The sequence below is a fragment of the Xenia sp. Carnegie-2017 genome, unplaced genomic scaffold (assembly GCF_021976095.1).
Source record: "Xenia sp. Carnegie-2017 unplaced genomic scaffold, XeniaSp_v1 HiC_scaffold_23, whole genome shotgun sequence".
Taxonomy (NCBI): Eukaryota; Metazoa; Cnidaria; class Anthozoa; order Malacalcyonacea; family Xeniidae; genus Xenia; species Xenia sp. Carnegie-2017.
Window position 1 is genome coordinate 2,094,904 of NW_025813486.1, and position 22,272 is coordinate 2,117,175.

The following is a 22,272-nucleotide window of genomic DNA, read 5'->3' on the forward strand; positions in this document are numbered from 1 at the left end:
GCCTAAATAACCACTTGTAGTCTTGTTGTTCACAGTTTAGTAAGCACCGTTCTTTTTGTACACGTTCTAATGATTATAGCTGTGTATTGACTGTATTCGCTAGTTTGATTTTAATCATGGTGGAGGAAGGCCAAGCCGATAAAGGTCTGAGGTAACGAGTTTAAAAACGCATTTGTTAAAACAAGCAGAAAACAGACAACATGCCAATATGACTGAATTCTTGCACAGTCTACTCAACAAACTAAGAGTTCATACCAATCAACTGGATCTCCTAGCGCTGCTCTGAGAGTGACTAACTCATTTCGTCATAAGCGTTTAGTAAAAAATCCCGTATAGAACTAAACCCTAAATAAAATAAAACACACTTTGCGAATATTTTATTAAACTTTTCATTACATCAAAATTGACTTTGACAAGTTCACAACAGACATATTCGTTTCTCAAAGGTTTTTTTTGCAAAGAAACTTTGTACGACCCATCAAGTTCCAAATGCTGTTGTATTACAAGCAAGAATATAGTTGATAAACTGCAGCTAAACATTCAAGTCGCTGCTTGCATAATCTTTCCTCAGTCCATCGATAATAAATCAATATCTTTTACGCGTAATTAATCATCTACGATCACGCCATGAATGTCTTTCAAAACCTCTCTTATACCAACCATTTGAAGAAGACGAATGGCAACCGTTACTCTAATAACAATGAAGAAAGAAACATTAAAAGTTGAGGATTTTTCGCGCTAAACTTATAAACACCAATTCGTGTTTGGGCTCTTTTCCACTCATCGCTAAATGCTCTCGCTGCAAGCTTGCGAGTCTGTTCGCGCGATCAAAAAATTTTGTTCAATTAATTTAACTATGCTGCAAGTCATGGTAAGCTAGCTGCGAGTAACTCGCAGGCACTCGCCGGCAAGCTTGCGGGTACGTTTTGCGATGAGTGGAAAAGAGCCTTTTGTATTTACTTTCATTCTTCTGCGATCGTATTCCTTTTGAAACGAATTCCTTCCGCGTGAAGAGTAACTGCTGGTTTTGTTTGAATTTTTTCTTCGCTTCATTTGCTAAATAAGTGAAAAATAGCCACGTTTAAGAAAGAAATTGTTTGCCTTAACATTATAAACGCTGAATACCAACTACAAAACGCATAAAATACTTTATATATAGATCCCCAATTTAGACTGTCGACGTTTTAAGACAAAAAACAGATCACGAACCTTTCCTTTGTCGTATTCCTCATCCCAGAAATCTCGTCTCCTCTTTGTCCTATCTTCTTTAACGGCGTTATCCTCCTTCTGTCCATCCCATCTTTCAACTGACACAAACACAAACATTTTGTAAGGTAAGAGCAAAAAACAAAATCCTCACTTAACACAAACATTTTGTAAGGTAAGAGCAAAAAACAAAATCCACAAAATCCACAGTTATATACAAACTACAAAAAGCCTGATCTGGTTTTTACTCATTCAGCGGAGTAAATTTATCGCAAACATTACTCAAACTAGACGACAACAACGCAAGGAGCAATCAAGGCAAAATTAAAATTACATATGGACAAATGAGAATATTGAGAATATGCCACAACATAGAGAAAGTGATCTGTCTAAAGCACTGGATGAATAATTGTCCATACGGAAAATGAAGTTATTTACTAATATTAATAATATACAATTTCAGTCTCATTAAGTCTAACTAACTGGGAAAATTGTTGAATTTTGATCAATAATCAAACCTTTGCCACCGTAGTTCGACGATACTTTTGAATTCTCCAACAAAACGTCCACGATATTCTTTCGTTCATCATAACTTCTCAAGTTGTCTAGTTCATAGAACAAAACAAATAACAACAAATTAGTCAATAATAACAATAAATATCAGTGTGAAAAACTTCCCAAAATAAAAGCAATGTTTCTTGACTAGTGCTTCCACCGTTAACCAAACAAAGTTGACTTTAGTCAACAGTTGAGACGAACATTTGAATATGAAAGTTATCACAGAGAAGCAAGCAAATACTAAGGGCCTGTTTACCTGCAAGTAGGGTAATAATTAAAGGCTTCGCAGGCAATTAAATTTTCGCCGATATTGCTAAGCATATATAAATATGCTCAGAAAATGAGATGTAAACACAGCTCTATTGACAGGATAATCCTTGTCTAACACATTTACATGGCTTATGTAGAATACACAAAAACATAACCCCACTGCTAGCTAGGGTAAGCCCTTTAATTTGATAGGAAACCCTTTCCCCGGGGTTACCCTAGCGCACATGTAAACGCTACTTATAAAACATTGTGACTAAGACTAACTCGCTTGCTAGCATAACCCCACCTTCATGTAAAGAGGCCCTAAGAAGCAATTTTCAAGTGCGCATGCTCATTGATACCTCATCGCAGGCTACGGGAATAGTCGGGAACGAGCCGAGCCCATGCTATGCTAACGAGCACACAATACAAGAACGTTAAAATTAAACGAGAATAAATATTTTCTACCTTTTCTTCCATTATTCCCTGATGATTCACATTTACCATTCACAGATGTAACACGATCATTCGCAGATGTAACACGATCATTCACAGATGTAACACGATCATTCACAGATGTAACACGATCATTCACAGATGTAACACGATCATTCACAGATGTAACACGATCATTCACAGATGTAACACGATCATTCGCAGATCCATTGAGTACAACGTTTTCAGATTCGTTGGAAGAATCGTCAGAATACTGCACCAACCTTATCTTGTCACTTCCATTTCGATTTCTACATTCAGAAACCTTTCCTAGGAAATCTCTACCTTTGACGACTAAACTTCGTGCATTGTCTATAGCATTTTGACTCAAGTTAATGAACTTTTTTGCCGTAAACTTATCCTCTTTCTTCGTGTCAGTATTTGATGTGAAATGTTCAGGATTCAGATCATTTCTACCACAATTATCTGTTTCAATGTTCCTTCTTTCTTTCATCGTCTTTGTAAAAACTCTATTTCCGACGCCTTTAATTCTTTTCTCTTTATTCTCGCAAAGAGATCGTTTTGAATCCCTTTTCGTTTTATCAAAATCTTTCTTTGAGCTCGAATATCCGGAATCGTCTTTATTACGCGACAACAACCTATCTTTGCTTGTATTGATGACTTCATCCGTTTCTTTCGTATCTTCATCGGACAATTTCTCCTTTCTGTGTTTCCGTTTTTTTCTTTTGTTTTTCTTGTCTTTTTTCCTTTTTTCCCGCAATTCAATGTCATCGCTCAAGACTTCCCCGTCGCTCGGTCTGTCTCTGCCTCGTTTCAGTTTTTTCAATCTCTTTATCTTTTCCCTTTTTCTATCCTCCCTTGACCCCTCACGATCCAAATAAGTCTTTCCTTTTTCCTATCCTCCCTTGACCCCTCACGATCCATATCTGAAGTAAGTCTTTCCTTTTTCCTATCCTCCCTTGACCCCTCACGATCCATATCTGAAGTAAGTCTTTCCTTTTTCCTATCCTCCCTTGACCCTTCACGATCCATATCTGAAGTGAGTCTTTCCTTCTTTCTATCCTCCCTTGACCCCTCGTGATCCATTGGTGAAATCAGTCTTGTTTCCTCATCATCGTTTTTCGAAAAATTTCGTTTCTTTCGATGTTTTTGACGTAAAGTTTTTTCTAGAGGTATCGTGGCTAATTTCCTGTAGCTACAAGAAAGAAAACAAACTGTCATTTAATGTACTTTCAATAATTTCTTCATACGGTGGATCTACGGTCATCCACAAAAACACAAGTCAATGCAGTAGTGGATCCAGTGTTTGTCAAAATAAATTGTAGTTTCTCAATTTTACAAACAAAATAACATCAGAACAAAACTGTTTATGCATTTTTAATGAATAAAATTGTTTGTAGATGTAGATCGTCCAGGTTAGTATAGTCCTGAGAAGGACTGTTTTTGTTGTTGTTGACTGACGTTTCGACAACCTCAAAGGTAGTCATCTTCAGAGTCAAATGAATTAAATTGTACCAATCAAGTTGCCTTTGTGGTATTCGAAATTTAAATATATCAAAAAATTAGCTGCACTTAGCTGCAGTAATTTATCTTGGCGTAACCTCAATCCACTATTGAATCAACTTCTTACTAATTTGAAATCATGAATTATAAAATATCCTTACATACCCCTCGTTATCATCTCCTTTTCCTACAGTTTCGCTCGAGGACACTTTCCATCCAGCATGTTGTCTCTCAGGAAGCCTGGGACCGAATTCTTGGGTAATTCCACGATCACTAACGGACCATTCTCCAGTTTTACTTGCAATACTTCCGCCATTACTGATTTCGGAAGACAAAGATGGCGTTCTTTCCCTTACTTCAGCAGCTGTCGATCCAAGAACGAGGTCTTCGTGGTTTGAAATAATCCATTTTGTAGTGGCGTGAATCTCTCTTGGATTTTTCTCAGATTCTTTAGTCTCAACTGAAATATCATACATGCAATAAAATATGTGATATGACTTAAGGCTTTCAAGCAAATACGTTGTGCGTACATTTTCTATCAAAATTATTTCCCACATCATTATGACTGTTTATAATTAATACATCTTTACAGTTATTTGAAAATTCTTCTCATATAATGAATGAAGTTTATGTATTTAAATATTTTTGCAATCTGCCGAAATCCTTCTTCGTTCATTTTTTATTCAACAAATCAGTAAATGGTAGAAATTATTCAATTCACATTTCAAAGATTGTCGCAGATTACAGCGAAGACACCATAATTTCTGAAACAATATTTTGGCTTGAAGCACAGCTAAAGTAACAGGATACTTCGTGGATTTTTCTCAAACCGACAGCATAAAAGCTAGTAAAAACTGCGCGCATTTTTTCAGAAATTTACAACACAAACCTAATGTGTCTTTTTCTTTGTTCGTCTTCTTCAAAATTGGCTCAACTTTGCCATCAGTGGAACTGCTAATGTCGTTCACTTGATCATCTTTACAATCCGTAGAATTTCCAACATTTTCAATACCAATGTTCGTGTCACTTTCCTTGAACTGTTGTGGTTGTGATGCCGTTTGCATCTGCTCTGAAACGTCATCACAAAAATTCCTCGAAACAGATTCAATTTCCTCCCGGGAAGGTGAAACGTGATCAATTTTCACCAACGAATTCTGATTCAATGTAAACGCGATTTTGTCTCGTTCTTTCGGAATACTTGTTGGCCGTGGTAAAAATGAGACACATGCACTCGTTGTAGTTTTCGACGTAGCATTTGCAAATGGTTTTGCCAAAGGATGTGCTGAAAAATTAAAAAATCGATGTCAGAGAGAAACAGTTCACATAACACGTAATATTGTATTCACAATATCAATATACCCACACATCCTGGAATATCTCTTCACACATCCTCATATAACCCCAAATACCCCCCCTCCCACATATCTTTATTTTTGAATGGAATCATAAATGCAACTCACTCTTCACAGTTGGTTCACTGATAATTTTTGGAAAAAACTGTTTCGAGTTCAATGTTTTGGATTTGTTACCATGGTGACCATTGACTTGTGGACTTTTGATTGATGACGGGATCGAAGAACCATTTTTCTAAAAACATAATCTTCAATTCAGAAATAAAAGATGTTTTCTGTGTTTGCACAGGCTTATGCAAACCAAAGAGCACAAAAAACATCTTTTACTTCTTTTGAATAAAATAACACAATGTTTTAATCTCTCCTTTAACATGTATTCATGATTGATTTGCAAATTCTCTTTTATTGATTGAGCTCACTCAGATATAGAACAATCCGTGCATGCGTTTTATATTTTATGACAGTTAACACCAACCACCTTCCCATACTGCTACAGGACACAAATACTTGAAGCAAGTTGCACAGAGCTTCAGAGCCAGGTGCAAAAAGCTCCATACATAATTTTTCAAAGCAACAATTTTGTTCAAAACAAAGACAAAAACTTCCATTTCATAAAATTTTTACTGTTAAAACTAACAAACATTGCTGATGTATTAGAAATTATTGCTACACAGTAAACCTTGCCATGTAAAGATGCCAAACCATGCCAAACCTTGCCATGTATTAGAAATTATTGCTACACAGCAAACCTTGCCATGTAAAGTCATAAAACTGTACTGCATGTCCACATATGTAAAAATACAATCAATTACAAACAAACCTGTTTTGTCACTTCATCCTTTATATAAAACAGAAGATATGCTTGCTGACCCAAGACAGTCTTTAAACTCACTTGCCGAACCTTAAAAGCAAACGAACAAAGTTCTTGTTGTTTTATGACCATTCCATTCGAAGAAAGAAACTGTTGAATTCATTACTTACAGAAGCATCGTTCATTTGATACCATGATCCATTGGCGGCTTTCACAAAACAATAATAATGTCCAGAGTTACAAGAATATCCAGCATGAACAAGTACAGCAAACAACTTGAAGTTGATTGCACAGCCTTGCTTTATACTTAGAAATGGTCTTAGATTTAATGTTTCAGGATAACTGATATCTTTGTTGATCTTTGACGCAAACAGAGAATGACAATCAAATCTAAGAAGAGTATAGAAAGATCAGAGTATAGAAAAAACATCTCATACTGCTCCGACACATTCGACCTCGTGATCCACAAAAGCCTCCTCATCTCCAAACTAAAACCTTCACTTAACACCCAAGGCAGCTCCATCCCTCTTAGCTTTTCTAATCTCAACACCTCAGCCTAACAATACATCACATTTACATCACACTAACATCACACAATATATCACATCACACCTACACATTCACAGTAATCTGATAACTCAAACTATGTAAATAGCTCTATATATATCTATATTCTTGTTAACTTCCTAATTAGTCTGAAGATGTCTTGAGTAAAGACGAAACGTCACTCTTTTAATAAATTTCATAAAACCTAATTGTTTATGACTATGTTTAAAATTATTTGTTGGGCTCTAATTTTATATTGAGTATAGAAAGAATACTGAAGATAAAAATATTCAATTTTAAATATAACATATATATTATAAATCAATGAATCAAGATCTAACATTGAACACACATATATATGTATAAAGTGTATAATACCTCTTCAAACACATTGTCAGCACATTTGGTGGTTCATGAATTTGAATGCGCTTTTTTGCTGGAACTTTGAGCTTACATCTAAAGCAAAATTGTAAACTATATTGTTAAAGAATGTACAATCAGTGTGCAAATTAGTTCAGACAAAACGATGTGCAATTTTTTTGACGAAAGTGTTTCTTTAGAGGCATAAGCAAATCGATATTACGTTAATTTTATATAGCGATAATTGCTAAATTAATATTTCTAAACATGAACAAATTCATATGATTTACGTCAGTGTTTTTCATTAAAACCGCTGATTTTTGCATATCGTTTGAAAAAGTGATGTGCAATTGTTTTCATTTTAGCTAAACGATGTGCAAATTGCACATTGCACACCATTAATTCGCACACTGTACAATAATCTATATATTGTTTTCATGCTACAATAATCTTACCTTGGACATAGATACATATTATCACCGTTAAGTAATTCAACAGAGATCAATTTCTGAAGAGCGTTGTACACCGAATAAACATTCTAGGCGGTAGATGGTTGATACATTAAGCATTTTATACCAAAGATGAACCATGACAAGACATTTCAAATGATATCAAAATGATTGGTGTGAAAATTTTTGAACTTTAACAAATATTTGGCTTTAAACATGTGCAAAAAATATTTATTTTTAAACCATAGCAGGGAAAAAAGATTCTGAGCATGACACACCATTGTGATGCCGCGATAAAGAACAGGAATGAAATGATCACTAAGTTCACAAGTGAACAAACCAACAATATTTCTACTTGCCTTAATATCCAATAGTACTTCCATCAAAGGATCAAACTTATTTGATGTATGCTGACATCTTTCACATGTCACTAGAAAAAAATATTACAATTTCCGGCTACATTTGAAAATGACAAGTACAGAATATTTAAGTCGAACCTTGACTTCGATAGTATCCACCAAATATTTGATGCACGACTGTTGTGGATTTTGTATAAAGATCTAACCTTAAAAGAAAACAATAAATTAATTCCTCTTGTTTATACAGCAGGCATTCGCTAGATGAACCACTCTGCTATATCACACAAACAACATGACGGTTGCCATTAGATATTTTCCAAACTCTAAACATACTTGTCAGATATTCCAACCAAACAACTCTTCGTCATGCCATCAACAACATAACGAAGAAATTCATGAGAGTCTTCTTGTTGACCAAATCTTAGATGCTTGGCTATGACTTAATAAAACAATTAAATTTATCAGCCTATGCAATAGCAGATCTAGGGGAGGTCAAAATAAATTATAGAAGCTCATTTTAAATTCAAAGGACTTTTTTGAAAACGCTGTTGGTTAAAAAGTTTCAAAGAATATTTAAGAGTAAAATACTCCAAATAGGATTCTCTCCAAAGAATTTCAAATGGAAATATATTTTCAGTAATGTGTTCTGACCTGGGCACTGAGCCTAAGGCAGGTTTACACTTCACATAAGCAAACCTCATTTAAAATCCCACGAATTTCTATCATAAAAATACTATACTTACATTTTAATTTGTGTAGGATTGCCAAAGGTTTAATGGCTTCACTTTGTTGGTGTGAAAACGTTCTTAAAACATGTCGCTGCAGTTCACACAACATGCAAAATCCAACTTTAACACCTGCAACAAAGTCATGTAAAAATCTTGAACATATTGTACATACACCTACAGTTGTCTTGTCGTTTAGTACAACTTTCTGGTCATAACTGAAAGTTGAAAAAAATATCCAGAATTTCTATCAGTAAATTAAACAAAATATTCTAATTTCTAAACAAATGAAAGTGTATCAAAACAGCCCAAATCGCAACACTTAAAAAGAACACTTACATTGACTTGTGTGTTCTTGCGTCGCCAGATAATTTACTAATGGCGGTGTGTATGTTAAAACTTGTATGACGGAGTTTAAAAAACAGGTATTTCCAAGATTGTACAATCCTGGACCAACATTGCGAACAGTCTTCCATTGTAATTGGACTTTATTCTTTTCAAATAACATAAACTTCGGCGGTGGAAGCTCATCTTTCTCAAATTTTGTGTTGTTCAATTCAGGTTTCACATTGCTAGTGGAGTGATTTTTTAATAAAGGACCGTTATTTTGAAGCTTCGTTGATGATCTATTCAAAGGTGTATACTTCTTCTTCAACTCTTGATAAAACGGATCTGGATTTGACGCTTCTTTGAATTTGATCCTGTCCAATAAAACCTGTTTCGTTGACGAAGCAACTTTGCGATCTAGGACAGAGCCTAGTTTCTTTTCAATTAAATCCGAGCTTTTCCACAACTCTTTGGAGTCAACTGATATGCCAAGCGCCGACATCATCGATAAATCAAAGCAAGAAAGCCAAAATTCAAGCTTCGCACAAACACAACCACTTCGTCACTGAATTATGCAATACAAAACAAAGTCGAAACCAGGAAAGGTGATGAAGTTTTAAAACATTTTCCCATATTTACTGATGCTTTTTAACAATCTTTTACCACAGGTACAAAACGATACAACTATTTATAGCTCACAATGAAAATATTCAGTTCTAAAGCTGAATATAAATAAAAAAACGCACAAAATTTCACTTCCCTCTAATAAATCCAAACAGACAATTATTGATTTCGTTCGTCAGCCGCAGTGACCACGTGGACATTGAGAAGACGAAATAACAGAGAACTGGGGATGAATGTAGAAAAATAGGTACGCACAAGAACACAACAAGTTCGTGAACAAGATTTTCTGTACCATCAATCATGGAAGGATTTACAGCAAAATATTACCATGCACTGCCATGCTCATTCACAAAATAATGCAAAATAATACGTAAAATATGCAAAGACACCTGTTACTAAGACGCAGTGGTATGAAACATTAAAATTAAATTAGAATAGATGTATTATAATTCAATGGTGTATAGTATTTAACGATAACATCGAGCAAATGACAGATCGACTGTTTTAATGCAAATTACCTTTTCTTATATCGCTTTTGGCTTTTTAGTATTTATAGCCGCTGACCTTAATAATCTGAGCCCACGAAACTATGAGTTTTGTTTGGTCACAATTCCATCGAGATCTTTCATTCAGATGCTGTTCAAGTTTATATGTATACTATTAACCAATGAAAATGGACTTTGCTACAGACTTTGCAATTTTATTGGATGATGCGCGGTGAAAAAAACGTGGAATGCGAGCCAACGAAAAGCAAGTCAACAGTATCAAACAAATAGCACAATATAGTGCGAAAATAAATTTAAACTCAAACCATTACAATATACAAAGCAGAAACTACATAAATATATCGTCCTCGCTCGCTGTAAATATATCTCGTATCTCACAATTTTCTGTTGTATTCAACGCCCCTAGGAATCTAGAAAAGAGGTATGGCGGTTTGTGAGTGTTTTCTATGAAAAAAACGCAAGGCTTTTTAAAAGAAATTTTTGGAAAAGTTCGTTCAAATACCTTTGATGAGAAAAACTTTGTCGTTGTGCATTCTCAAATAAGCCACACAGAGGCTGACTCTTCAAAGAAATGAAAGAATGATAACAATGACTTTCTCTGGTAAAATAGCGTGTGATATTGAAGGAAATTATTAAATAATAAATTTTCCATTTTTGATTTAATAATTGTGTGTATTCTTTCTAGATTTAAGCGGGATTAAACATGTCGACCTATTAAAAACAATACATTCTGGCATTTTGTTTTGCTTGGCTTAAGTTACCTATCACTATCATTCTACGGATTCCTACGTTGATAAGAAAGCGAAATTCCAAAATTGCCGAAATTCCGACGTTGTTAAGAAGGCAAAGTAGTCTTTCATTAAGCCTGGTTCTCATATAGTCGTCAGAGTCGTTTCAGTCGTGTCAAAATTTCACAGACGACCCGTGTGACTGTAGGAGAACATTTCAGAGGCGACCGGGATGACCTCAAATGACTCACACGACCAGTGTCGCTTGGATAGAACTTTGCTCTATCCGGACGACCGAAACGACCGTTGAGAAATGCAAGCGACCTTTTTATGGCGCAAAACGATTTTAAGAAGCAAATAACCAGCCAAAAGATTTTGTCTTTGATAAACAGCAGCTGCCATTTTTAAATGTTTCGCGAAAAAACTAATTAAGCTGAATCACATAGCTTGAATCGTCCCTGACGTTTTGAAAAACAACGGAACAACGCGGAACAACTCGGAACGACTCGGAACGACTCGGATGACTCAAGCGACTTAATGAGAACCAGGCTTAAGTTGAATACTCAGCTATACAGACCGTTCACACACAGAAATCTAATACGAAATGTAGATTCCTGATAAGAGTACACTTGAATGGGATGTAATATTTGACTTTTGAAAGAGAAGTATGTAGTTTTAATACCATACTATTATATTATTATCTTGTTCTCACCCTAGAGCTATTTTGGAAATGATCACAGCTTTTTATCATAGCACCATCTTCGAACAGAGATTGCCATTGACCGAAGCTGTTAATGTTTTTACAAGAATCGCTCAGACCCTCATCTTGTTTCTTCATCAGCAAATCTTTCTCTAAATAGCAACGCAGAGTTGTCTTGATTACAAAATAATCATAAGATTTAATTGAAAGACCCCATTTTAAAAAAACATCGCTGTTTTGTTAAAATGGAACGAATAGAAAGAATGCCAAAAAAAGAGATGTCCTTCCTGACTATAATTGAATTTTGAAGTATGATTTCAAAAACACACTAAAAAATATGAGTAGCGGGTAGCCAAAACTTGGTTTGTTTGACTTAATTATACTCATTTCCGCTTTGTGAATATTTTTCAAATCGCCTTCAGGCCACTTGAGATGGAGGGAAAGCAGTATCAAATGCTGTATCCGTAACTTTAGCAACGACCATTGCCTTGTGCTTTTAAAATACTGTTTACGCTGCAAAGATATCAAACCTTTGAAAAATTGATCTTCATTTTTAGCTTCGTCGTTTTCAGTCTCGCGATTTGAAATTCCTGGTGAAACAGCGATAGTTTTCATGAGACATTTGTTATTTTGTCGTCCCTTCGGTACATTTTCCGTGGTTTTCTTCATCATCAAAGATCTCTTTTTGATCATATGCTCTTTGCTTTTTCTAGAGCTCGGCATCCTCGTGTTTTTACAATTGCCTTACATAAAATAATCAATAATGATGTAGACTTGCACAACACACAACAAAAATATTTATTTTTAACTGTCGGTGGGGAAAAAGACGGTGACTATATGCATTGCCTGAAATGCAAAGCTAACAACACTAAACATAAAACATGATAAGCTTAGAAGTATGATGTTCATACCATTTTTTTGGCTGCATTTTTGAGGTGACCACTCGTTCTTCTTCAACAAGGAAAGACTCTCCCAAGATGATATTATCTTTGCTCTAAGTTGCTGTACATTCAAGAAGGGAAAGCGTTCTTCCATAAAACGCAGCTTATAATTATAATAAGTTTTGTATTTCGGATGTTTTCGTCCCTTAGACTTCATTATAAATCAGACAATCCGGAACGTTGGCAAGTGTTTATGAAACAGGTGTAGAATGAACATTTCCCGCCAAATATACTTCAACGCGCGTGAAACACGCGGGTTTTTGAATATTAATGTTTCGAATACTTGGAATTTCGACTGCGTCATGGCTATAAACTGTGAATCGTTGGTTTTTGAATGAGTCTTTACTGCTTTTTAATGGTTCAATTTGAAAAATTTATTGCTCAAGCATCTGAGACTTTAAATTTCAACATTTTCTTGTAAGAACTGTGCGCTATTTTCGTCAATGAGCCGTAGTATATCCTTACACAATAATTACTACGTGTTACGGGTACATTTTCTTTGTTGTGAAATCTCCATTTTCGCGCACTTTGAATAAATTATCATTATTTACAGTTTCTCGTCATCCAATTGGTCAAAATTTTTACCTTTGACTCGTTTAAATTCAAGCTGACCAATCAGAGCGTTTGTTTTGGTCAGGCGTTTGCCAAGTAATAAAAAACATTTACGTCATTGTAATTGTTGAAGCAGCGTGCTCTGTGTCGCGGTGAATCGACGGTTGTAAACTTTGTGGCCTAAATAGCTTTATTTTTACACGTTTTAACGAAAATGGACGCTCTTCGACAACAAGCTATGATAAACCAGTTCGTTAATGTCGCTGGCTGTGCTGTCGATCAAGCAAAGAAGCTTTTACAGGCTGGAAATTGGCAATTTGAAGTAGGGTTTATGTTTGTTTTGATAAGAGATAGTCATTGCCTGCGTTGCGTCGTTACTCGTATAATTTACGTTCATTTATTTACTATTTCTATATCTTCTTATAGGCTGCCTTGAGTATATTCTTTCAAGAAGTATCGATTCCTTGTCATTCACAGCATTCGGTACGTGAACTTGAGCGGATTCAGATCCCTGTGATTTTACACAAACATTTGTTGCGAGGAAGCTCTCGTGCTTTCATTATCTGACGAAGGATTGTCTTTGTTTTTTTTTTGTACAGCTTGTAACTCCTGCGAATACTCCGGCTACACCACCAAACTTTCCCGAAGCGCTTTTGTCTTTTCAAAGATTGTCGGCCTCCGAAAACAATTCCAAGAACAGCGAACAAGTCGTGAGATGATAATTCGATGACCACGCTTTCTTTTGTAAAATAGCTTCTACTCAAGGATTGTCGCAGGCCGGTAAATCTTGGCGGAATATCATCGTTGATGTATTAAAACGTTACCAGCGTTTTTAAGTAATTTCTAATATAGATGATCGATCGACTACTGTCTTTGAACATGAAACTTATGTAAAGATAAGAATTGTTATGAAAATTGAAATCGACGCAGTATGTAAACAGTGCTCTTGTAGGCAACATATAGAACCATTGTATCGCGACGTTTGCACGTGCTTATAAAATTTGATATCGCTTTGAAGAACTGCATTTCAAGATCGGGATGGTGGTCGACCGGAGCGAAAGTAAAAGGTTTTGAAAATATCAACAACAGTGTTAGGCTATATACAGCGTGTTAAACTCTGAGATAGTTTCAGCTGATTAAAACTGTAATGTTTCTTAGTCTTTTAATGATAAACATTGTAGCCATGTTATTCTGAAACATTGTGTAAACTTGTAACTAAAGCTATGCGAGGGATATAGAATGGACCGCCTCGAAATTTGAATCATCTGTTCGCAATTTGAATTATCTATCTTCTTGTGTGCATCGTCAATTCTTGTGCGGAGAAGGCTATACTTTACCGCCTAATTGATATATAAAATCTTTATCCATCCTGCTTTCTCGTAGGAATTTAGGAATCTCATTTGTGTTTTCAACTTACTGCATGGTCAACTTTAAACAGGAAACCCATTGTGACATTCGGAAGTTGCAAAATGCACTGATATTTGCTCTTGGCTACTCTAAAGGCAAGCAGCCATAAAGGCGTAATTGAATCATATTCGTCTTTGAATGCAAAGAGTATCCGTTCTTTACAGATGCCTCTACTGACTATCAAGTAAGGCTTTTTTCTGCAAAGTTGTTCATGTTCATGACTTAAGTATCAAAATCAAACCACTAGACTTAAAAATTAATCTGTTTGTTACAGGAGCAATGACAGGACACTTGATGAGAGTCGAGACATTCATTTGAAATTTATAATTAAAATAATCTGGTTGAATACCTTCCTAATTAAAAGAAACCCTAAAACATACAATTCAGAGACTCTTCATACTTCATAGTTTTCTCTTCAAGAACGAAAATTTGGTTCTTTCTCATTCCTTGTTTTCACGGTAAATAGTTAACTTTTCTAAAAAATTCATTGAATAAAATGCAGACGACCCCTAGGGTGTTCGTATTTGTTTTACTGGGTTTTTCCTGTCATAATAAATACATTAATTTTTTTTGGCATTACTTAGTTTGAAAAAATAGTTAAGACGTTTGTAATTCCATACTCTACATACAAATTTCAAAACACTCATGTTATAAAATACATAATTTTAGACTATACAACTCGAGCGAAGCATTGTTCTTCCTTGGCTTTGTCTTTCTGTTACAGCAAGAAATGAACCGCGAAAGTTTTGTTTGAAAACGGAAATAGCATATTATTTCACTTTCATATTTCCATTTTTGTATTTACACTTTGAAAGACGTATTTGGCAGAAATCACTGGAAATGAAAAGCCAGCATACATCTTTTTCATCAATGAAAAAGGATTTTTTTTTGTGAAAAAAACCAACAGGGCAAACCAGCAAACGTAGAGAAGAAAAAAACAAAATTTCACGCCAGCACGACGCGGACTCCGTTTTTTAAAATTCAGCGTTGCCTTTTGTGGCTATTTTTATGATATGATTTAATTTGGATCTCAAAATATTAGCATTCATAAAATATGAATAATAAAATTTAAAAGTATACAGGAGAAGCGGGAGGCGACGCAGGTTCATCAGTATCGGATAAATTCTCTGTGGAAGGCAACATGGCTTGCCAAACACTCGCCAGCTAGAAATTATTACACAATAAAAACAAATAAGAAAAAACGGATTTCCTGTTTTCTTTAAATGCTTATAAAAAAGTTTACCTGTTCGTGTTCGGCTACTTGCATTATTACCCAACTTTTCAAAGCAATGTGTAGAATATTTAGATTGGCATGAACTAGTTGAGTTTCCAATTGAGTACAATGTAGGGAAAATAAATTACGAGTCTCCATATTCAATATTTCATTCTCTTGTTGTATAATTTTTGATTCAAGTTCATCAATAGCGGAATACTCCTGACCTCTGGCTTGAGCATGTATTTGACGTTTTTTGATTTGTTGCATTTTCTGTAAAGCATGTTGATGGTCCTTTAAAACTCCACTCTCTAGTCTTTTACACAGCTCCTAAAACAAAATGTACATTTACTGCCTCATGTTGCTTCATGAGGATACTGCAGTTCATATGTGTATTGACTCATGTTGCTTCATGAGGATACTGCAGTTCATATGTGTATTGACTCATGTTGCTTCATGAGGATACTGCAGTTCATATGTGTATTGACTCATGTTGCTTCATGAGGATACTGCAGTTCATATGTGGACTGCCTTGTGTTGCTTCATGAGGATACTGCAGTTCATGTTTGTGGACTGCCTCATGTTGCTTCATGAGGATCCTTTAGTTCATTTGTGGACTGTTCCATGTCACAGTAAAATGCTATTTTATTTAGTCATACCTTATAAGCAGAAGTCACTTCTAGAAAGTAAGCCAAATGTTCAGCTGCACCTTCGCCATCACGCAAATACTATGAATAATGATGAAAAAACAAATAAGTACACACATATTTGGGGAAAACACTTCACCAAGATTCGCACAAAGTTACTCATTGAAAGTTGTCTATGATGGTGTTCAAATGAAGTTATGTACTCCAAAAAAACCTGCTAGGGCCCACAAAGCAAAATTGTAAAATGAAATGCTGGTTAAAATGGCCAATTATGTGTGCATGGGATCGTGTGTTCTAAGAGACCTAGGCTGTGAATGAAAATTTAATTACCAAGTGTAACGAAACATGTGGTTATCCGCAAAAACAAATTTTCTGTCATCTAAAAAATGTAATCCTATAAATTACAAATAATTACACAAAACTTCCAAATTTCACACTGAAGATTAATAATCTTTATTTGTCCAAGCATGGTGCAGTTGGGTAGAACTGTTCATATTAACTAAGTTTCACACTTCTATTTGATGTTAGAGAATTCTCCCCCAAACCAACATATTCTATGTTTCAACTGTTCTATTTAAGAAATGAAAAGATTTTTTTGGACCTGTTTTGCTGCCACCTCAGATGCTTTTTCAAATTGAAGAGAGAAGTCTTTTAATCCATCTTTCATCTTTGACCAGTACGTGCTCATACCACAAGCCCAAGATGATGTTTTTGTTTTATCACTACATAAAGTACTAAAGAAAATACACTAGTATTGAATAAACAGTCAAAGATGATGTTGATGTTTTGTCACTACATAAAGTACTAAAGAAAATACACTAGTATTGAATAAACAGTCAAAGATGATGTTGATGTTTTGTCACTACATAAAGTACTAAAGAAAATACACTAGCATTGAATAAACAGTCAAAGATGATGTTGATGTTTTGTCACTACATAAAGTGCTAAAGAAAATACACCAGTATTGAATAAACAGTTAAAGATGATGTTGATGTTTTGTCACTACATAAAGTACTAAAGAAAATACACTAGTATTGAATAAACAATCAAAGATGATGTTGATGTTTTATCACTACATAAAGTACTAGAGAAAATACACTAGTCTTGAATAAACAATCAAAGATGATGTTGATGTTTTGTCACTACATAAAGTACTAAAGAAAATACACCAGTATTGAATAAACAGTCAAAGATGATGTTGATGTTTTGTCACTACATAAAGTACTAAAGAAAATACAATAGTATTGAATAAACAATCAAAGATGATGTTGATGTTTTGTCACTACATAAAGTACTAAAGAAAATACAATAGTATTGAATAAACAATCAAAGATGATGACTCATGATTTGTTCATAACCACACTTACTTTAGTTGCTTAGCAATGTCGAGCATATCAGATGCATAATCTAAGAAAACCATAACAAAAATAAACTTCACATTGTCTAATGAAATAAATGTCCTTAATGCATCATACTTAGTGTGCGTGTCCCTTGACGGTCCATCATCTCCTTGATAACAAAACAACAATCATGAACTTTGAACAAATGTAGTCTTGCATGGCTAAAATGCTGTTGCGCATCCTTGGACACAAGATCCTTGACAAGAAAGAAAAAAATATGAATAATTATGATATAAAATTATTATTTAAAGGCTATCCTTACCTTGATGTTACCGACAGTTGAACTTGTCATGAACTCGTCGGGAACTCCTTTGAACTGTTCTTTCAACTTAACTCCGATATCCTACGCATGAAAAAAACAAGTCAGCATGACTTTAAATCTTGACTTGCCAACATTTAGCTGTCATAAACTATAAAACAATCAATTTCTATAATTTTGAGCAATAGTATTGAATAAAAATTCATAGTGCCATGCTGCTTAAGATGGTCCTTACTGATCCTTTGGTAGTCAAAAATGAAACAAATATCCTGTCTTCACCAATGACAGGATGTCGAGCCATGATATTTAGAAATCGCTTTAAAGCTCTTCTTCTTGACTCAATGAACTCTTTAGTGGCTGATATATTGTAAAACGAAAGATTTTCCTTTAATATACTGAAACAGAGAACTTCAACTTTCCAATCTTTTCACAAAAACTACCTCCAACAGCCTTTTTTGGCGGAAGTTTGGGTACCATACGGTAGGGAAAACGAGCAAGCAATAGATCAAACAGCGCTTCAAAATCCTTGTAACGTCTATGAACTGTTGTATTATGTCTCTGGAAAGAAGATATTGTCAACAATCAATATAAAATCAAATAATATATTTATATATTATATTTATATTTATAATAATATATTTATATTTGACAATCAAATTAACCAACCTGACTATGAATACTATATTCATTATGCTTAAGAAGAATGCCTTTTTTCTCTGGAACGAGTTCCACAGAAATCGCATCCAATGCCAACAATTGCTCATACTTAAGTCCAAGAATGGCAGGATTCTTTTTTCTTGTAACTTCAATCTTGCTAGCTTTCATATCATCAATCTCCCCCAAATCTGGTTTTGGTAGCTCTGGAAATTTGGTAATTATCAGTGTGTGCTTGTCTTTTTATATCAAACAATCTTTCATTGAAATTTAGTCCATTTTTTGCAAAGTTATGTTTGCATAAGGTCCTATGATGATGGTTTGCAGTGAGTTTTTGTCACTTGTAGATTGTGTGACTACCCAAGATCTCAAAACCTAACCACTCATATTAAATTTCTTAGGTAACTGATGAATAAATCCATCAAATCCTCACCCATTCCAATATATCCCTCCAAGAGTTTTTCATTCACAGGTTTTCCCTGTTGTACCAGAGCTGTCAAAGCAAGGACTTTGTAAAGACCATCTCGACCCACTGAACCTTCATGACTTGCATCTGCACTTTCGTAAATCTACAATACAAATAGAGGGTTAACCAACACAGAGACGACGCGATGAGCTAGAACAAAGTTTAGTGGAGAAGTTGAATTTCCAACTTTCAAAAAGAAATTCAATCACTTATCATTAAAGGCTTGATAAGTATAGTATACAAAAAAGCCTGACGATACTCTTCAATCCTTTCTGCAATATTTAAGATCTTACTAACTACGAGCCATTTTCTGCCGCTTGTTAAAATACGACTATTAAATTGCCCAGCTAAATGATCGCACATGTAAGATACTCTTTGTATGCAAAAATTTACATACTGAATTCATTTTGTTGATCTAATTACAACAAAACCTTTCAAAATCATCACTCATTAGTACAGTAATCGTTTCTTTACAAACCAGTGCAAGAGAGGTCGCAGGCAAACCAGATTTAGTTAAAACTTTCATTAAGACATCCTTGTCAATTTTCGTTGACCCATCTGAACTCAAGAGCTGATACACCTCTCGATAGTAACAAGGAATTGTACCTGTTACATAAAATAAAATCTGCTGAAGAAGCGTTGCCTTTTGAACACTACGAGAAGTAATTCAGCAATATTTCTTGGAAATTATTGAAATGAAAAAAACTTACCATAAATCATCGACATTTTGTATTCATCATCCGATCCGACGATAACTTCACACGTTTCCATCTCTCAAAAATCGTTTAAAAAAGACAAAATTCGCTTTTTTCCCTACGCGTTACAATTTTCATAAAATTATTTCTAACTTTTTTCCAGACAACGAAAGTTGATTATACAAAGTCTAATATCAGTGGAATAGAGAATAGTGCAAAAATTGTCACATAGGATAATTGGAATACATACAGGTCGAAATGTTAAAATTATTTGTAAATTATACAAACTTTCATTTCTTCATCCATTGTATTGATAACCCAGCAACGTCAAACACAAAAATCCTCTTTTTAAGACATACTCAAGTTAATTTTTTTTAATGTTGAACATCATTCACATCAATACAACAAGACCTACTATAAAAAGGTGAAAAAAATACTGTTAAAAGGAGTTAAACCATCATATAACGTTTCAATACATCAATCATCAAGAACAACAACATCAGGCTTTGATCTTTCACCATTTTTCTCAACAGGAGTGACCAAATCACGAGGTTGAACACTATCCTCATGATCAAGAACCATCACTACAGGTGCATCATTTTGTTGAAGTGCATCAACATCAATCACTTCTAGCGTATCAACTCTTTCTTCTTCGTCCATAAAACTTCCATTAGAATGAATCAAAGACACAATTTCATCATCATTCGTTAAATCTATACGAGCATGTTTTCTACCATCATTGTTCTCCGTTTGGGGAGAATCGTCAGCCTTTCGTTTTCTACTGGCTTGGTCAAAGTTTGATTCTTTATTAGACACATCCATTGATGGTAAAACAGTTGAAGTATCTATTTCTTCAGTATTAATTTTTGTGACACTTTTCTCTTCATCTTTTTCAACATCTTCAAGTATTTTGAAGTGATCATCATCGGACATACTAGAAGAATTCACAATGTTCAAAACGAGTTCATAATCTTGGAGAAAGTCGTCAATACGCAGTCGAGAACAATCACTGATACCAAAGTCTGACAAAACCTTGCTGTTATTTTGAACCGTTTCCCCTTCTTCACTGGAAATCAAAATAGTCCCCTTACCATTATCAATTTCAACATCAGGCGCAATGACACCAAATGTTTGCTTTAAAACCTTCTCCTCAAAACTTTTCACTGTCATCCTATCACAATCCAACATCACTTTTGCTTCAGGTTTGCTAGCACAAACATAACACTTTGGATTGGGTGCCACCAAAGGAGACGGTTGAAGTAGTTTCTTGCGTACGGATGGTTTCTTGTTTAAATAAACAGTACAACATTGTTCAATTTTATTTTCAATAGCTTTTAAAGCTTCAAGTACAATAAGTCCAGCTATAGCTGCGTTAGTGGTAGCTATGGCAGGAATAATGTTTCCTGCCATTGATTTAACATCAAACCGACTTTTTTAGTAATATCAAAGATGTGTGCTCGAATATTGCTTGCAGAGACAACAAAATCTAACGATGCATCACTATCTTTATCCCAAATCAAATAATCATCTTTACTTGTCAATTCTTTCTGCAAAAGTCTGATACTCCTTGAAAAATATTCAACACATTCTTTAACTGTCCAAATTTTCTGATCGAGCAAACCATCTTGACATATTGCCGATGATTTCTCATCAAGATTTGCTAAGTTCAATGGAACGGGCGGCTTTCGTTCTTTCCATAGCTTATCCATGGAGAGCAAATATTTAATATCCTCAATAAAAAACTTCTCAATAAGTTTTGCAGGTTCATAGTTTATAGATTTTGCCCAATCTTGAGTTGAAATCCTGTTTATTTCCATACTGGATGAATTTGTGGCAGCCATTCCTGCATTACCTATTGCTTCTGGGTCAGCAGCATCTGGTGACACCTCTTCATCAACATCAGCCTCACCAAAAAGCTGGTTGAACAAATGTTTTGCCCACACAATGCAATGTATTGGTGCGGATGGTGTATTCCTAATGGTACAGCCAGGAAATGATTTTTGATGTGGTTTCGGTTGACATTCATAACATTCAGTTACACCCTTTTTAATCAATGTTACTTGTCCGAGGTAACCAGCTGTACCACTCTCAACCAATGGTATATCAGCAGCCAAACACATTCTGTTCACGTGATTGCGAGCAGTTCTGTTATCCAAAGCGTTCAATACGATAGTAAATCTCTTAAAAAAACGAAGGTTGTAATCGGAACTAATAATGCTGTCATGGTAAGCTTTAATCTTTACTTCTGGATTAAACTCGATAGCACTTTCTCGAGCTACGCTTGCTTTGGACTTCCCTACATGTTGCTTTTGAAACAAGAACTGTCTGTTCAAATTACTCACATCTATGGTGTCCAAATCAATCACTTCAATGTCGTTAAAACCAGTCAATACCAATGTTTTAAGCAGCTCACAGCCGATACCACCGGCACCTACAACTAAAACCTTAGAGCTCTCTATTTTCGTGAACAATTCTTTGCCAAAATTTCCCCGTTGTACGTCACTGAAATTCGCCATGTTCTTTTCTGTTCGATTTATCCTACGCGCGCGATGCCTTGCAACTGTCGGAGCAAGCGTGGA

The 22,272-nt window shown here is 34.9% G+C and overlaps 5 protein-coding genes across 10 annotated transcripts; 1 reads left to right on the forward strand and 4 right to left on the reverse strand.

Moving 5' to 3' along the window:
- Nucleotides 1–350: 350 nt before the first annotated feature.
- On the reverse strand, nt 351–9,709 carry LOC124449586 (ubiquitin carboxyl-terminal hydrolase 36-like). Of its 5 annotated transcripts, none has more exons than XM_047000522.1 (19): nt 8,914–9,709; nt 8,593–8,706; nt 8,183–8,288; nt 7,988–8,055; nt 7,850–7,920; nt 7,497–7,579; nt 7,060–7,137; nt 6,306–6,525; nt 6,145–6,225; nt 5,433–5,559; nt 4,862–5,254; nt 4,138–4,432; nt 3,380–3,664; nt 2,592–3,332; nt 2,482–2,549; nt 1,725–1,811; nt 1,210–1,307; nt 961–1,056; nt 351–691 (listed from the first exon to the last, which is right to left on the reverse strand). In XM_047000522.1, exons 1-19 carry the CDS (start codon nt 9,404–9,406, stop codon nt 611–613), a joined length of 3,585 nt encoding a protein of 1,194 aa, XP_046856478.1. In that variant the 5' UTR covers nt 9,407–9,709; the 3' UTR covers nt 351–610. The 5 variants fall into 5 exon arrangements, with proteins under 5 accessions (XP_046856478.1, XP_046856482.1, XP_046856481.1 ...); XM_047000526.1 differs by having other exon boundaries at nt 2,676–3,332; nt 8,914–9,708; XM_047000525.1 differs by having other exon boundaries at nt 2,634–3,332; nt 8,914–9,708.
- Nucleotides 9,710–10,289: 580 nt separating this feature from the next.
- On the reverse strand, nt 10,290–13,037 carry LOC124449589. The gene is made up of 5 exons (XM_047000530.1): nt 12,371–13,037; nt 11,990–12,202; nt 11,472–11,611; nt 10,534–10,592; nt 10,290–10,441 (listed from the first exon to the last, which is right to left on the reverse strand). Exons 1-5 carry the CDS (start codon nt 12,555–12,557, stop codon nt 10,360–10,362), a joined length of 681 nt encoding a protein of 226 aa, XP_046856486.1. The 5' UTR covers nt 12,558–13,037; the 3' UTR covers nt 10,290–10,359.
- Nucleotides 13,038–13,039: 2 nt separating this feature from the next.
- On the forward strand, nt 13,040–14,233 carry LOC124449591 (UBA-like domain-containing protein 1). The gene is made up of 3 exons (XM_047000532.1): nt 13,040–13,274; nt 13,379–13,435; nt 13,552–14,233. The coding sequence occupies exons 1-3, from the start codon at nt 13,167–13,169 to the stop codon at nt 13,669–13,671; spliced, it is 285 nt and encodes a 94-aa protein (XP_046856488.1). The 5' UTR covers nt 13,040–13,166; the 3' UTR covers nt 13,672–14,233.
- Nucleotides 14,234–14,869: 636 nt separating this feature from the next.
- LOC124449588 (sorting nexin-8-like) lies at nt 14,870–19,765 on the reverse strand. 2 transcript variants are annotated; one of them, XM_047000529.1, is made up of 14 exons: nt 19,709–19,765; nt 19,477–19,604; nt 18,966–19,101; nt 18,545–18,738; nt 18,319–18,436; nt 18,114–18,235; nt 17,882–17,962; nt 17,695–17,815; nt 17,587–17,626; nt 17,283–17,303; nt 16,821–16,932; nt 16,232–16,300; nt 15,603–15,902; nt 14,870–15,523 (listed from the first exon to the last, which is right to left on the reverse strand). In XM_047000529.1, the coding sequence occupies exons 1-14, from the start codon at nt 19,722–19,724 to the stop codon at nt 15,428–15,430; spliced, it is 1,554 nt and encodes a 517-aa protein (XP_046856485.1). In that variant the 5' UTR covers nt 19,725–19,765; the 3' UTR covers nt 14,870–15,427. The 2 variants fall into 2 exon arrangements, with proteins under 2 accessions (XP_046856485.1, XP_046856484.1); XM_047000528.1 differs by lacking the exon at nt 17,283–17,303 and having other exon boundaries at nt 16,821–16,953.
- Nucleotides 19,766–20,038: 273 nt separating this feature from the next.
- On the reverse strand, nt 20,039–22,225 carry LOC124449587 (SUMO-activating enzyme subunit 2-like). Its single transcript, XM_047000527.1, is given in 2 exon segments — nt 20,039–21,129; nt 21,132–22,225. Coding segments are annotated over 2 exon segments (2,037 nt in total). The 5' UTR covers nt 22,210–22,225; the 3' UTR covers nt 20,039–20,170.
- Between the last annotated feature and the right edge of the window lie 47 nt (nt 22,226–22,272).

Coding starts and splice junctions, on each gene's coding strand:
- LOC124449586 (XM_047000521.1), bottom strand. CDS start 9,406: ATGATGTCGGCGCTTGGCATATCAGTTGACTCCAAAGAGTTGTGGAAA. Junction 4,433..4,861: donor CAAAGAAAAAGACACATTAG/GTTTGTGTTGTA, acceptor ATGATATTTCAG/TTGAGACTAAAGAATCTGAG. Junction 1,812..2,481: donor AGGGAATAATGGAAGAAAAG/GTAGAAAATATT, acceptor TCTATGAACTAG/ACAACTTGAGAAGTTATGAT.
- LOC124449589 (XM_047000530.1), bottom strand. CDS start 12,557: ATGAAGTCTAAGGGACGAAAACATCCGAAATACAAAACTTATTATAAT. Junction 11,612..11,989: donor TGAAGATCAATTTTTCAAAG/GTTTGATATCTT, acceptor GTTGCTATTTAG/AGAAAGATTTGCTGATGAAG. Junction 10,442..10,533: donor CAAAGTTTTTCTCATCAAAG/GTATTTGAACGA, acceptor CCTCTTTTCTAG/ATTCCTAGGGGCGTTGAATA.
- LOC124449591 (XM_047000532.1), top strand. CDS start 13,167: ATGGACGCTCTTCGACAACAAGCTATGATAAACCAGTTCGTTAATGTC. Junction 13,275..13,378: donor CTGGAAATTGGCAATTTGAA/GTAGGGTTTATG, acceptor ATCTTCTTATAG/GCTGCCTTGAGTATATTCTT. Junction 13,436..13,551: donor CTTGTCATTCACAGCATTCG/GTACGTGAACTT, acceptor TTTTTTGTACAG/CTTGTAACTCCTGCGAATAC.
- LOC124449588 (XM_047000528.1), bottom strand. Junction 18,236..18,318: donor GCCAAAAAAGGCTGTTGGAG/GTAGTTTTTGTG, acceptor ACAATATATCAG/CCACTAAAGAGTTCATTGAG. Junction 16,301..16,820: donor CTGAGGTGGCAGCAAAACAG/GTCCAAAAAAAT, acceptor CATTATTCATAG/TATTTGCGTGATGGCGAAGG.